Below are 16924 nucleotides of genomic sequence, written 5' to 3' on the forward strand. Positions count from 1 at the left end.
TCTCTCTCTCTCTCTCTCTCTCTCTCTCTCTCTCTCTCTTCCTTTTCAATGCTTTACACCCCACCCACCACATCTCATAAGGAAGAGGGAAATCACAATTTTGGCACATCCCTTTTAAAATCCTGCCAACCCATACTCTAGGATAATTTCCCTCAGATGAAATTAGCTACCCTTGCCACCCACAGTTAGTACAGCCTAAAATACTACACTGAACGTTGTGCCCTATAAATGTATTCAGTAATGACTTAAACCACCCCCAAATCCCCGTGTGCCAGGTCAGAATGTTCTTTTTCTTATCTGCCAGAGGAGAAAAGTGAGACACTCAAAGGTTAAATGACTTGACACAAATGTAAAGTGATCCAGAATGATATTCTACTCAGTAGGTTACATACATGCTACCTGACATGAACACTTTGGGCAGGAGAATTATTCTGTCCATACATTTCATTTACATAAGCCACGTCATCATGAAGGACTATGGCTGATTTGTTCAATCAAAAGTTATGCCTGGACTGGGGCCTTAACTCTTATGCCATTCCTGGTGTGGAAACATCATCATGAAGGAGAAGATGCTTAAAGCAAGCAAACTATTTGTTACTATAACCAGCACAGGATTTAAAAACGACAACAAAAATACCAGCACAACTTTCTTAGAAAGAGCAGCAATTGTCATCTTGGTTTTCAAAAGGGAAAATTACCTAACTGCAAATCCACCTGGCTTAGGCTATAGTAATCAGTAGTAATCATCCAGTGAGACTTTCAGTATGGATTCTGATAAGTTGTGCAAATGTATACGCATATGTATGTCTTGGATATCTGCCCTAAGCCAGCTGCTGAGAAGCAGGAGCCACTGGGTAAACACACTGAAATAGTTGGAAAGTAAATGGAGTGAAGCCAACACCCAGACCCATAAACAAGAAACCATTTAGGCTATGAAAGCCATGGCAGAGCTACTTTTGAAGAGTGGTATAGACCAGGTTTTATGCTGATGGCTGGGAACAGGCAAACAGGATGGCTGAAATTTTCTTAGAATTTATTTGTTATTTTATAATGGCAGATGGAAAAGGACGAAGGTTAAATGCATTAAAGCTGGATGAAGTATGCAGTTTAATGGAAACATTTTTAAGGCTCCATCGAGGTACAGTGAAGTGATGAATTGGGGGCAGGGGAGAGGCTGCTGAATATGAGGTTTTCTCAGCAGCTATAACTGAAATTTTATAAATCCCCAAAATGATGCTAAAGCATCAGTGCCTGTGTGGAAAGGCACAGTAGAGTATTATGCGGATATAGAGCAAGGCCTTATCACACTCCTGATGAAAAGACCTAAAAGTGATCTTCTCAGCCCAGAGAAGGTGATCATACCACCTTCCTCTACTGATGACTTCAAGTCTTCCACTCTTCCTTAACTTTGTGAAAATACTTTAAATACCCTCTCCATATTGTAAAAAGGCTTGAAAATTAACCCTGCATGGGTGGCTAGGTAGTACAGTGAATACAGTACCAGCCCTGGAGTCAGGAGGACCTGAGTTCAAATCCAGCCTCAGACACTTAACACTTACTAGCTGTGGGACCTTTGGCAAATCACTTAACCCCAATTGCCCTGCCCTCCCCCCTCCAAAAAGAAAAAAAAAATAACCCTGCAGTTTTCCCCTCGAATACGAACGAATCCCACAATTATCTGCATCTGACCCAAATATAATCAATCCACTAGTTCTCTTGTCATGAAGAAATATTAGTGAGTCTACAGACTGTGATCTAGATGTAGCCATGTAAGCACCAACTCCAAACTGATACTACAAAATATGAATTCTAATTCTAGCTTTCTTAATGTATCTGTGATACAATGCTCATTTAAGCACTTAATTAGTGGGTTTTGTTGAGATTGTCTAGTATTATTCAGTTCCTAAATATGCTTTCATATTCAGGACCCAAATAATGAGGATGGGGATTTTCACATTATTGAGTAATAAAATCTCTTCCAACTCTTACATCCTAGTCAACAACATTTAGTAAATAAGCTTATATGAAGCATCTATTATATACCAGGCACTGTACTAAAATAATTCTAAGAACAAAATCTAAGTTAAAAAAAATAAATAGCAATTGAAGTATTATCTGTTCTGATATCACTAAATTTGCAGAGTATACAATGCAGAAAAAAATCAGTAAAAAGCAGAGAAATAAAGCCATTTAGGGATGTAAGTATTAAGGAGAATCTCCCTTTCTCCTTCCATGAAAAGGAAAGGTTATTAAAGTAATTAATTTAAATTCATGAGGCAACCTATTAAGGAATCCTTCATTGTAATCTATTAAAAAATACCCATAACTATATTCCCACAAAATAGCAATGACACAAGAATGTTCTCTGCCTTTATTTTCCCATCACTGTCATTATCAAGGAAGTCAGAGACATATTCCTTACCCAGAAACATATAACCTTGGAAACAAACCATGGATGCAGACAAATATATAATACTGTGGTGACAAATAAACATACCATTAAAACACTGAAGAAAATTTACATTAAAATTATGCATAAAATGAAGAAGAATGCATAAAATTTGGATCCCAGGAGAGTTCCCAGGATTTGTCAGAAAAGCTTCAGGGACAAAATAAAATTTCTCCATATACTCAAATACAGGGAAGACCAGGGCTTTGTGAGGTAGGGGAATTCCAGGAACATTGCATAAACCGGACAAAGGTTTGAGGATCAATGATACTGGATGGAATGGATACAGGGTATCCATTTGGGAAGGGTAAAGAGGACAGGATAGGAATGAGGAGAAGAAAAGGGATATCTGAGATGGTCAAATGGGAAGCAATAAAGCAGTGAGATTCATATCACCAGTGTAAAAAGCACTTCATCAAATTCCTGACTTTAGAACATGGTGTCCTTGTACAATTCACAGAAAAGTCAAACTACTATCTTTTGCACTTTATAAGCTCAGATGAATTCAACAACAACAATAACAATGAAGAGATGCCCAGAATTTTGCTCAGACAGTTGGAAATTCACACTTTTTTTTTGTCTCAGTTACAACTTGTACTTGTATAAAAGAAGTAATTTTGAATAATCTCAGATCTCTTAGGATTACTGACTACAGGTGTAAGAAGATCGCATTTGACAGCAATCACACACCATATGGTGCTGATGTTGGAACCATGCTAGTAGAACTTGGAGTATGTTAAACACAGTCTGCCTTTTTTTCCCAATGATCAGTTATAGCCAGTGTTCCCAGTTCCCCAGCCCCCAAAGATTTATTGGAATTCTCATTCTTACAAACAATGCTACTGCAAATAGGCAACAAAATGCTGACATCTATACTAGCAACTAACGGCTGACTGATTTCCACAGAAACATTTTTTTGCCTTTGAAAAGAATTTTATTTAAGCAGCTAAAATAAGAATTGTGTTTCATGGATTGATTCTTATTGACCTTTGATTCAGTATTCAGACAGGCAAATTCATAAAGAAAAATGAGTTAGTCTTTATTTAAATTGCCAAGCTTTATTCAAAAAAAGTTGGCCAATAGTAAGGAATAAAATTCTGATTTGTTCTGAATGATGCAATTTGTTCCAATGAGAACCACAGCACATACCTATCATTCAATCGTTTAGTACTTTTGATAGATTTTACAAACTAACCTTTATTGTTTTTCTCTTCATGTAGATATTCATTCATCCATTTGTTTCTAGAGTCACATCAATCCTGCCCAAAAAAAATACATATAAAAAATTGATGAGAAAGTGGCATAAAGGCAAACCCCTTCATTTTCTATAACAATGCACCTTTATTATTTGTAGAACCTATATTTGATTGCATGCCACCATGGGGGTAGGGAGGAGGAGAGAATGGGGGAGAAAATGTGAAACTCAAGGGATTGTGGAACTGAATGCTGTAAACTAAAAGTAAACATATAAATTTAAAAACAACAAAAAATGCACCTTTATAATCTAAGACATTATTGCTCAGTTTCCACATTTTGGTGAACCAGGACCAAAGTGTTTGAGAGAATAATGTTATCTGCTTAATTTCACATCTCACTTTAGGTCAGAAAGGTACCTGCTAAAGAAATCAAGAATCTCATCTAAGTTGATGAGTCTAGATAAAGGTCAGGGAATACGCTTTAACATGGAATTTCACGTAGGGCTAGTCTAGTCTAATGTAAGCATCTAAAGGGTTCCAAGAAAGACATAAGGTCGATTTTGTCCAAAAAATGAACTAGAAGCCAACCTGGATTGTGGGCTATCTGATGTCACCAAGCATTTGTTAAGTGCTAACTATGTGATAGGCATTGTTCTAAGTCCTAGAGATAGGAAGAAAAGTTTAAAAATAAAGTCCCTTGCCTTCAAGAAGCACACTGCCTAATGGGAAACTACCTCTCCTTAAGAAGATATATAAGAGCCCTCCCAGAGGATACAGTTATGCTCAGCAATGAGCTATGCACATAAAACATTTCAATAAATATTTGTTGAATGAATAAATGGATAACTACTTAGGGGTAGTTTCTCAAGAATGATGCAAGAAGGTATCTATAGAACCTATACTGGACTGCATGATGCCATGTTGTGGGGGGAGGAGAGGAAGGGGGAGAAAATTAGGAACTCAAAGGACTGTTGAACTGGTGTAAACTAAAAGTAAATAAATAAGTTTGGATTTTTTTAAAATAAAGAATGATTCAAGAAGAAAGAAAAGTATATTCAAAGGAGAGGTGATAGGAATGAATAAACCATGTGCAGTATAAATAGATTCTATTAGTAAATAAATACTCCATGAATAAACCATGGAGTAAATAGATTCATTAGAACTTGAGCATAAGTGTTGCCTCATTCTTTGCATTTGCATTACCCATGCCTAAAACAATTTCTGATGGTTTGGTAACTCTCCCATGTGGAGTAGCAATGTTAAATTCAAATTGTGGAAAGAAGAAAGATTAATGAAAGGATGAAAGGCTCTGAGAATCAGTCTAAGATTTATCTAGACTTGATGTAATAAGGAGTGGTGGTAGGTTTTTCAATAGGAGAGTGACAATGAAAAATATCTGAGAAAAAGCCAACAATACAACATCCCCTCTCCCAAACTAGAGCCTAGGGAGCCAATTAGAAAGAAGGATGCTGTAGACATCCAGAATTAAAGATTGTCAAAGTATAATCTTGGTGGTGGCTAGAAACTAGAAAGGAAGGGAGAGATAGATAGATAGATAGATAGATAGATAGATAGATAGATAGATAGATAGATAGATAGAAGATAGACAGACAGAAAGATGATAGATAAATATACATATACACATATATACATACACACATGACAAAGAAGAGGAAAAAATTGGCAGAAACAGCTGATGGTTGAATGCAGAGCATGAAATGGAGAAGTTAGAAACTTCTCAAATTAGATGAGAGAATTAGATGACTTATAGAACTGTCAAAAAATGAAAAAATTTCTAAATGGTTCCTGCTTTTCAGGGCAAATGCTTTTTTTGCCTTGAAGGATGTCAACAAAAATGCATGATTTAGTTTATATTAATTGCTGGCAACAGATTGACAAATACTTTAATTTTGACAAACCACATCTATAACTCTGATTCAGTCTCTTAAACACTGAAATAATTTAGATTAAAATGAAATTTTGTGTGATTCATAAAAAGCTGAAAATTCCCCAGAAACACTGGTTTCATTGAGTGCAATTAAATATTGCGATATTGGCACATCCTAACTACTGTAGACTATTTGCTCCATCTTTGATGTATCTTGGAGACAGCCTTTTTGTTTAATCTTTCTTGGCATTATTCGAATTGCTTCAGAATTTCCATTTCATGAGGCAAATTTTCTTTGGCATCCAGTTAAGCCAGCATATTAGACACTGTTGATTTTTTTTTCTTTTTGGAATTGCACTCAGGAGGGGATACGCCTTCCAGTTCTTAGCAGCACCCATCCTGTGCCAATGTCTATATACTGTAGAATTGGGCCAGGTTTCCTGTGTGTGTAAAAAAAATATGTGCTTCCATGGCACACATCTGAAATAACTGAGAAAGAGCTCACTCATAAGACCATTAAATAAAATGCAGCAGCATTCAAAAGCTCCTTTGACCTACAACTGTTTTCAGTTCTCAATATTTTTTTCAATTATTTCCCATTACATTTCACATTATAACATCTAATGATTAAATATTAGAAATCATGTTAAATAAGATACATGTACAAATAGATTTATTTGTGTGTATGTATATATCTATGTATGTATGTGGGGATCCTGTTATGTGTCCCTCTGGTATAGCTTTCCTGAACTCAGGGTCACAACCATACTACGATGAGAGATTAGAGTAAAATTGTTTCAAGATTATAGTGGTCAAGATATAAGTAGCCTATCAATCATAGTTTCTAAACTAAGTACAGTGGCCCTGCTGAAAACATGAAATGACTAACCTGGACAGACAGGCATTATGTATGTAATATTTCACCATATCTGTTTCTTCCTTTCCAATTTTCACAACACACTGAATCCAATCATGATTTATGGAGTTTAAAATGGTGAGAATTTTATAAATCAAATTATGTGTGTATACACATACATATACATATATACATACATATATGTATATATATATATACATATACATACACACATATCTTTCCCTCTTGGTAGATTTGGATTTTTCCTTCCAAAATAATTTCTTAGATTCCCTCAATGGATAGTAGATGTTAGGGGCAAGGGAGGGACGGTTCTCAAAAGAAGAACTACAAACTATCAACGGCCATATAAAAAAACTTTCCTAAATCAATCCATCAACAAACATTTATCAATGTGTCACGTATTTATACTAAGTGTAGAGGATACGAGTACACAAGCCTTACTCACACAAAGTCTATATGGAGCAGACAAGTACATGTGAGTATGTCTAGCAAAAATATAAAACAAACAAATAAAATAACTAATTTATTTAGAAACAACAGAATTTGTGAAGGACACCATTAGGACTTGGGGAGAGGTAGGAGAAGGTCATAAAAGCTTCAAGCAAAATATGGTCTTTGAATTACATCTTAACAGAAGACAGGGACGCTATAAGTAGGAGATAGGGAGGAATGCCTGAAATGCATGTAGAATGTCAAGTGTAAAGTCATGGAGATGGGAAATGGAATTTCCTGTGATACAAAGATACAAAAGGCAGTTTGGCTGAATCACAGATTGGGGAAAGCAAAAGAGGAGGGTTATAATGTCCAATCATACCAGAAGAACAAATTAAAGGCAGATCAAAAGGGCTTTAAAATTTCTATTTTGCCCTAGACGCAACAGGAAGGCATTAGAATTAAATGAGTAGTGGAGTCACCTGGCCAAAACCGTCCATAAAGAAAACTACTTTGGCCAGTGTGTAAAATGGATTGGAGCAGTGAGAGACAAATGCCAATCAAGAATCTGTTGCAATAACCTAGGACGGAACTGATGAGAGCCTGAATTAAGGTGGTAGCTATGTGAGTGGAGAGAAAGGTCAGATCACAAATAAGAGAAATGCAAATTGAACCAATCTAAGGCTTCAACTCGGACACACTTAATTGATATAGATGAAACCAATGTTAGAGAGGCTATAGGGATTCAGGTACATTATACACTGCTGCTGGAGCTCCGAATGGGCCCAGCCTTCTGGAGAGTCATTTGGAATGCTGTTTTTTTTTTTCTTAAATGACTAAAGTGCCCAAACACTTTGACCCACCAATTCCACTGTTAGGCTTTTCTCTCAAGGAGTTCACAGAAAAAAAAAGCAAGGTTCCATCTACATAAAAATATTTATGGCAATAATTTTGGGGGGATGATTTAGATAACTGTGTTGCACATTAATTACACCTGTCCCCTTCTCTCTTTTCACATAGCCACTACTTTCATTAAAGTCTTATCTCTCTAAATCTCTCTTATCTATCTAAAGTCATCTCTCTACTAGGTTACTGGAAGGGCCTCCTAGTCACTCTCCCTGCCTCACGACTTGCCCACATGCTACTCTATCCTCCATCAAGATGTCAGAATGATTTCCCTTAAGTATAAATGTGACTTAAGCATAAAATGTCACGCCTGTAATTCAGTCAACTCTAGTAGTTCCCTATTACCATATAGGATAACATAAATGCCATTGTCTAGCTGTTAAAACCCTTGATGAACTGCCCCAACCTATATTTCCAGCTTCACAGGACATTACTCTTGCTCCCATATGGACCAATCCAACCCAAACGGCCTTATCTCCATACAGCACACTCTCATCTTCCTGCTTTGCACTGGCCATCAGTGATAATGGAAATGCATCTGTAATGCCAAGCAAAGGCAACTTCCCAAGGTTCAAAATACCTGCATAGGAGCTCTCCATTTTATTCAGTAAAAAATTAAGAGCAAAGAAGATCAAAATATGACATCATTCAAAATACAGCATTTACTAAGTGTGACTCAATAATCTCCAAGTACTACCCCCAAGTGTGATTTAATCAAGTACTACCCAACCCCTGGACATTACATTCATTTAGTCCATCACAAAGCCCCTCTTCTAAAATGGAGATTAGTTTTCAATCATAAGTACATTCATTTGTTTAATCACAGAGCACAAAAAGGTCAAAAGTTCCCCACCCTTGGATCACAACTGAATCTACCCCAGAGTTACAACAAGCTTAAGCACAGCATTTAATACCCAAATGGAGGTCTTTTCTTCATCTTGTCCTGAGGCAAGTTCTCAGCAATCTTTGTTCCTGGGGAGACAAAGCTTAGCAAGGCCAAAAGATACATTGCCAGTCTCTTCATTAATTCATTCTCTGTCTGCAGAACAGTCCTAGGACCCCTGAAAACATTAGCAGAACCCCCTTCTAGGATTTCTGTAAACATAGAACAAGAAAATGCTTTTTCAGGGCTTCTATACCAACAGCAAGTTTCCAAGTCTTCTGCAACAACAGGACTGTCCTTCATAGGTGGACAGAATTCACTCTCTGTCTGCAGAACAGTCTCTGGAGCTCTGAACCAACAGCAAGGTTCCAAGACCTCTGCAACAATAGCACTGTCCTTCACCAGTGGACAGAATTCACTCTCTGTCTGCAGAACAGTCTCAGTATCCCTGAACCAACAGCAAGGTTCCAAGACCTCTGCAACAACAGTACTGTCCTTCACCAGTGGACAGATCTGGCAAAACAACATAGAAACAGACAAAGTACCAGCATAACGCCATGTCTCCTCAGTCCTTGGCAGCTCTCAAAAGTCCTGGGCAATTCAAAGTGGCCCTCAGCAATCCTCTCCGTCTCTCTCTGCCTCCAAGATGCTGCTTCCAAAAAGTTGTTCTGCCTCCAAGATGCTGCTTCCAAAAAGTTTTTCTGCCTCTCTTTTCTTGTGTCTCTCTAAATTTACGTCATCAACTTGTCCCAGTTCAGCCCTCTCTTTTCACGTCAACAAGTCCATCACACAAGTGGGATTCACAAGCTCTGGGTTTTAACACAATCAAACCAAAAACCAAGCCAATACAGGGGGATCTTTAAATTCATTTACTATTATAGCATCCCTCCTCATTTCTGCCCCCATCATATGCCACTATTCCTTCAAGTCACATCTCAAGCACCATTTTTTATAGGAATTTCTTGATTTTCCCAATTGTCAGTGTCTTTCCTCCTTGTATTTAACTGCTGTGTATTTATTCTTTTTAACATTTTTTCCATACATACTTATATATTTCTATGTTGTCTCTTCAGCTAGATATAAATCCATTGAGAGTAGGCATTGATTCAAGAAGCCTAGCAGCACAGTTCCTCATACACAGAAAGTATTTAATAATAAATGTTTGTTGACTGACTGATGAATTCTCATTTTATCATGTTTTAGGACACCGAATATGAAGAATTCAAAGAAGCATAGAAAGGTACATGAACTGTCAAAGAGTGCACACAAGCAGAAGAATAAAGTAAGCCATGACTCCAAAACTGGTCCAGTGTACATGGATAGAACCAAAAAACCTCCCTCCCTTCACTGCAGAGATGGGGATATGATGGGAATGAAATATTGGATACACTGTCAGATATGGTCAATGGATTAGTTGTTTTTACTAAATTATACTTTTCCCTGTTTTTTTTTTAATCTTGGTTATAAAAGATGCCTTATTACATGGGGAAGTGATGAAGTATTCAGAAATAAACGTGATGTAAAAAGACAAGGTAACAATAAAAATGAGAGAAAAAATTTGTGAAAATTTCTGGCCTGAATCACACAATCCATTAAAGAAATTTCACACTTTGAATATGCTGAAATAACCTAAGATCTCCTAATGAAAATGACTTAATACAAAATATTTTAGCACTTCATATTACAATAATGAAATATTAATATAAATACTGACACAAAAAATCCAGATGTTAGTATTTGGCAGTAATCTTTAAAGGAACAAACCAATATGGACCAACTGAGGATACTTTTATGCTTCATACTGTAATGGTAATGGGAATTTGAAGATCTTCCATGCCACTTATTAGGCCTAAGGGAATTTGAAGATCTTCCCTGACCCCTAATGGACTGAATGTAATCACATGAAGCCTGTGGTGGGAGGAGTTTGCTAAAGGGTGAAGCAGAGCCCATAGGAAGTTGGGAGTCAGAGTAGTTAGATGGAGAAAGGAGAGAAGACCCAAGCAAGGAGACAGCTAGGGTTGTGTGTGTTTATTTGCCCCCTAGTGTGACAACTAGCCTTGTGAGTGTTTGTAAGAAGGCTAAAGGATGGTGTGGCTCTCTGCTGTGTTATGGTATATAAACTTTGTTGCTATGATAGATTTGGTTTCATGGTGTTGGGATTTTGCTTTTTGGTGTCTGAATAAATGTTTTGCTTCTGTCTTATATCTGGAGAGTCTGTTATATTTTGCGATTCAGAACTGTGTCAGCATATTCAAAGTCGCTGTCGGTGCTGTGAATATTGTGTTGGCATTACACATGCCATTTTTGTAAAATATTCCCGTGTGTGCACATGTGCACTTACATGTGCATGTGTGAAATAATCTTCCTTCTATAAGAAAGGAAGGCAGAAACTTACTTCTTATTTCTCTAATTATTAGAGAGCACAAGAAAAATGTCACTTTTAAACTGGCAACTTTGGAATTCAAAAGGAAAAGAAGATTCCTTTACACTTGGCTTAAAGAGACTAATCATAGGGTACGAAAGATGAGTACTGCCTATTCAGACTCACAGTAAAATAGGGCTTTTAATTGTCCCAACAGTCTCTCAGAACCAAAAAACACAGGGCAGAGAAGTGGAACAATACTATTAAAAGGTGATGTCTCTCCACGTACTAATAAGATTACTCCTCCCTACTCCCAGAGAGTCCTTCTGAAATGAAATAGCAAATCCCCATAGAACACAAGTTTTAATGGCCATTGTCATCATCAAAAAACATATATTAAATAGCTATTCAGCTGCATCATGCTGTGCCAAATTGTCTGGTAGAGGGAGATCATGGTTCCCAATAGTTACTAGATAAAGGAAATCAAACTTCTGGTCATCTGGATTTCACCAGTTGCTTTCTTTAAAAAAAAAAAAATCATTAATAAGGGAAAGCGCACATCATTTTTTTATTAAAAATTTCCTTTCTAACATTCTTCATATATTGGTAGAACTATAAAACAGGTAGAAAAAAAAATACCTGCCTCTCTTTTTATTTGGCAATACTATGGAAGAGACTGTAGAATGTTCTGTTGGATTCTTTATCTCCTCAGGCTTAAAGGCTTCAAATCATCAATGATGTCAGTCTTGGCCACAGTGTATAGAAAACCTTTTACTACTAAGGGATCCTATCTCAGCATGTAGACATCATAATATACACTCTACTACTAGGCCACACATTCTTAATCAATTTTTAAATGTATTACATGCTCCAACACTCCAGTCTACTTAAATATATTTACTGTAGGATCCACTGGGATTACCATTTAATTTATTTGAAGGCAGAGAAACATTTTATTTTAAAGGTAAATTAGATCATTCATATCATTTAACCATCAACCACCACTCCTTCCCAAACAACTATCCAGTCTCTCTGTTCCAAGTAAATCAATTACCTGGGCCAATATGACAATCTAATTTGGAATCCAACTGTTTAGATCTGTCTCCACAAATGACTGTTCCATTAGTCATGATCTTAAATATTTATCAGTATTATTAATATATCAAGTAATGAATGTTCATATATAAATGTATGGTAATTGAATTATTACATATGTATATATGTGTGTATGTCAATTAAGTTACCATAAATTTTCAAACCTGTCAGGAGATATAAGAGGCGTGTTTTATTTGTGCATTTCTGAGATGCTACATAATAGCTGAGTGTTTGGGCTTGTTGTCAGACAGAGTTATGGCACACAAGGTGCTTATTCTTTTTCAAAAAAAGTTATTTTTATTCTATTGAGCTATTTTGGGAACTAGAAGTATTTCAGGGTGAATCTAAATATTCCTGAAGATATTTTCAATCCTAAATGTGGTGTTTTCCTATCTATTTTGACTTAAAATGAAAAAAGCTAAAAGACACAAAGCAAGATGTTTGTTGCTAGGTAACACTACTGTAAGTGTTCTGAACTCATGCAGTATGAGACTGACGACATGTCCTACAGTGAGAGATGACAGACAGGTTTTCATTGGACATGCATTTTCCTTGGGGAAAAGCAATAGTGTTCAGATGTTCCTGCCTTTCTAATGCAGGCCATATAAAGGCTGAAAGCAATGTCTTACCAGAAAGTCTGACTAAAGTAATAACTAGTCAGAGTAAGAGAACATAGCTCCTTTACTCATATTGTAATTTTTGTGTGAGGATACATGCTCTCAGTATGAAATCTATGCTGTGCTTTGTTTTAACTTGAGAAACAGTGCAGTTACGAATGGAAATCCAGGTTTAGAGACAAGAAAATATGGTTCAAACCTTGCCTCTGACAGATATTAGTTGTATGATCATGGATAAGTCATTATCTTTTAGCAATCCAGCACATTTTTTATCACAATAAATTACAGCTAAGTTGCTAATCTTTATCAGAGAAGAGAGCTGCTACACTGGGAATTCCTCATGCCAATGAAAGCAAAGATATGGATCAATATATAATTATATTACATATGAGAATACAGAAATGTGAATACCTATGTTACCTCAAAAAAGTCATTTAGGGGCGGCCAGGTGGCGCAGTGAGTAAGAGCGCCAGCCCTGGAGTCGGGAGACCTAGGATCTGTTCCGGACTCAGATACTTAGCACCCATACAAAGTAACTGGCTGTGTAACCTTGAGCAAGTTACTTAACCCCAATTGCTTTAAAAAAAAAAGTCATTTAACTTTTCTAGGGTCAGGTTCCTTCATCTGAAGATAAGAGGTTTTTCACTGCCGGATTCCTAAGAAACTTTCCCTCTGAAAAATTCTAGAAGCAAATGTAGCCATGTATATTAAAAACCATTTTATAAATGAAAATTGCTATAAAACATAGGCTATTTTTTTTAAAATCACCTCTTGGGCTGGGGGTAGGGGAGAGATGGGGAGAAAATTTGTAACTCAAAATCTTGTGGAAATTAATGTCAAAAACTAAAAATAAATAAATTTAAAGAAAAAAATTACCTTTAAGATTTTGACTTCTGGGCTAGAGAGCTATATAAAGTTACTACTACTATTACAACTATTACTTATAATTAATAATAATAGTGTGCACATGTATATTTAGCTTCAAAGGTGTACTAAGTGTTTTTTCTATCTTACCTTGAAAAAAGGAAAAATTTTCATCTTGAGAAAAGCAAATATTCTCATTTTATACAGGAGGAAGGAGAGCTTCAGAAGGTAAATGATTCATCCAAGGTCATGTAGCTAGTAAATGTCAGAGGTGGGTCTCAAACCAATGTCTTCTGACTTTAAAACAAGTATTCTGTCCACTATACTTTATTATATAGTTAAAACAACATCACTGTAACTTCATCCTTCAACAAAACTTTTTATCAGACCAGCTTGTTAACAAATAACAGTCTTGTGAAATGAGATGATATAAGAACCAAAGAAAAGGAAAGCCATGGCCACGGATGATTCATCATAAAATGAAAAAGCATTTCCTTGGAAAACTGAGACCTCAATCAGCACATATCTATTAAAATGACCCCCTCCATACTAAAAAATCTCTATACTTATTGGGGGGAAAAAAACAAAAACCTTCTCTAATAGGAATTTCATGGTGTTTCTGGGAAAATTATTGACCATGACTGCCCTGGGGATTATTGAATGTTCAAAAGTAGAGAATACAAAATTAAGAGTGAAAGGGTTTGTCCAAGATAAAATTCACCTAAAAATTAAGTCATAAATTGACCTAAATATAAAATGTCATTGCCATTTATACAGAAATCTGTATTTTATAATCACTCAAAACTACTACTTATTTTAAATATTTTAGAAAATTTTCATTTGTAACCATAATGCTCATCTAAATATAAGAAAATGTAAGCATTAATGTGCACATTAATCATTTTGTGAAAAAAATACAGTCCTGAACAGCCTTTCTTTAAAAAAGACTAGGGTCTATACACACTAGGGACACAAAAACATAGAATGTTAACCATAACTAGACATTCAAAATGGATTTCCAATTTAAAACAGATTTTTACTATTTGCTGATGAACCTGGAAAGTCAGATTAATACAAATATAAAATCAAAAGTCATTTCCCCCCCCAAAAAAAGCAGTTAAAGAATTTGAAGTCTATAAAAAAAACTATATAAATGACCACAATGAAAATATGTTGAAAATCACATATAGTAAGAGAAATGAAAATGAAAATCAGAACAATTCTGACATTTCATATATCACATCATCTAAACTGGCAAATACGGAATAAATGAGGTAACAGTCAATGTTGGATGTTGCTAGGAGAAAACAGGCACATTGATGGATGCACTGCTAAGGGAACTAAATTGTCAGTAGCAATTGACTCAGCAATTACACTGCTGAACATATACTTCAATGAAGTAGGAAACGGAAATAAAGGTCAAATAGATCCCAAAGTATTCGTAGCAGTAATCTCTGCAGTGGTTAAGACCTAAAGGGGTGTCAAAGGATTGGGGAATCACTAAAAAAAAAATAATGTATATTAATATAATGTGATGTTATTGTGTAAGAAAGGGGAAATCTAAGTTAGAGAAATGTGAAAAAATATTTATGAACAGATGCAGAACAAAATAAGCAGAATCAAAAGAACAACATACACAATCACTACTTCAGTCAAAGTTAAAAGATAAATTAACTAAAATTAAAAGTTGAATTTGAATTAAAATAGAACTGAATTGAAAGCTGAAATTGAATTCTGAAGACTAGAAAAAGCAATGAAGGTCCCACAGAAAAAAATCATAAAATATTTCTCCTCCTGGTGATGAGGGGAGAATTTTGTATGTAGTGTTAGATAGCTTCTCTCTATCACATGCTTTTGCTGAATTGTTTTTCTTCGTCACTAAGTTTTCAATCTGGAAGAGAATGTGGGAAATAACTGTGACACATAGACAAAAGGCATCAGTAAAATGTTTTAAAATGTCAAACTCATAGGTCTGCATACGTAAACAGAGATTTTATATTTGTGAAGTTCAAAAATTTCTTCTAAGCAACAAGATAAGACAGATACATAATCAATTGTTTTCTTTTGATGAGTAAAATGAATAGAATATGAAATGGCTCACTTAAACCACTGGTTATCGTCATGATTAAGGGTTCTCAAAAATCGAAATGGTACTTGTTAAGCCTAGCAAACTCATAAATTATGTTTATTCTTTGGTTCCCAATGGCATTTGTTTGGGGAATATATTTTTAAGCTCATTTTCAATGAACGAAGAGCTCCTGGTAAGAGCAGTTAAATAAAATCACAAATCATGGGGGTAAAGAGGGTATAATCAAATAATGTGCTGAGTGGATACATGTCTTATGGTTATGTGTTTGTATATATTTGTATATATCTATAAACTATATCTATATTTATAATAAAAAACTATATCTACATTTATTGGGGGACAGCTAGGTAGTATAGTAGATAGAATGCCAGGCCTGGATTCAGAAAGACTCATCTTCCTGAGTTCAAATTTGATCTCAGAAACTTAACTAGCTATGTGACCCTGGGTAAAGCACTTAATCTTATTTACCTCAGTTTCCTATCTGTAAAATGAGCTGGAGAAGGAAATGGAAAAACATTACAGCATCTCTGCCAAGAAAACCCCAAATGGGATCATGAAGAGTTGGACACAATTGAAAAAGACTAAACAGTAACAACAAAGATAGGTAGCAGTGTTTATCCACATACACACACGTATAGGTATACATATATATGCTTTATCATGGAACCTAGGTGACCCTAAACTCATGAAGGCTATGCCAGTGATAAATGAAATGGTACTAGGGGAAATAGAAATTTTTCATATATTGGCCTGGTGATGAACTATAATAGCATAAGACCACAAATCATAAATTTTGTGACAGAAAGGACCTGTCCTATTCAGTTCCTAATTCTATAAATGAAAAGCTGAAGCCTAGAGAGGTTAAATTACTTGCCCGAGGACCCACAAGCAGTAAGTGATAAAGGTGAGATTTGAACCCAGGTCCCCTGACTCAAGAGCCCAAGTACTTTTCATAGTACTGTACTGAGATAACGAATGTTGAAGAACTGAGAAATCCATGGGAAGAATTCTATGAACATATACACAGTAACATAAGGGCAACCAGGAAAACAATAAATACAATAACTATAGCAATGGAAATAGAAATTATAACTACACAAATCCAACAGCTGTACACTAATTAAAATGACCAAATCTTTCCCTGATGGAGAATTGAAAAAACATTCCTCTCTCTCTTTTTTGCAAAGAGAAAATAAAGGGAAAGATGATCAGGATCTGTTGATGTATTGGTTATGTTTTTTTTTTTGTAAATTTTTCTCTTTTTTA

The 16924-nt window shown here is 35.6% G+C and overlaps 1 protein-coding gene across 4 annotated transcripts in view; it reads right to left on the minus strand.

The window, feature by feature from the left end:
• Positions 1–16924, minus strand: part of KLF12 (KLF transcription factor 12) — a 582818-nt gene that overhangs the window by 401024 nt on the left and 164870 nt on the right. For 3 of the 4 annotated variants that reach the window (XM_069066794.1, XM_069066793.1, XM_069066795.1), the window contains exon 2: positions 3645–3708. The exons of the other annotated variant lie outside the window; for it this stretch is intronic. In XM_069066794.1, coding sequence (XP_068922895.1) covers positions 3645–3677 — 33 coding nt within the window. In that variant the 5' untranslated portion in view covers positions 3678–3708. The remainder of the gene's footprint in view (positions 1–3644; positions 3709–16924) is intronic. 4 annotated transcript variants of the gene reach the window in all.

This window comes from Petaurus breviceps, unplaced genomic scaffold, assembly GCF_028583685.1.
Source record: "Petaurus breviceps papuanus isolate PSGF00001 unplaced genomic scaffold, PetGlider_PUasm1.0 90730, whole genome shotgun sequence".
NCBI lineage: Eukaryota > Metazoa > Chordata > Mammalia > Diprotodontia > Petauridae > Petaurus > Petaurus breviceps.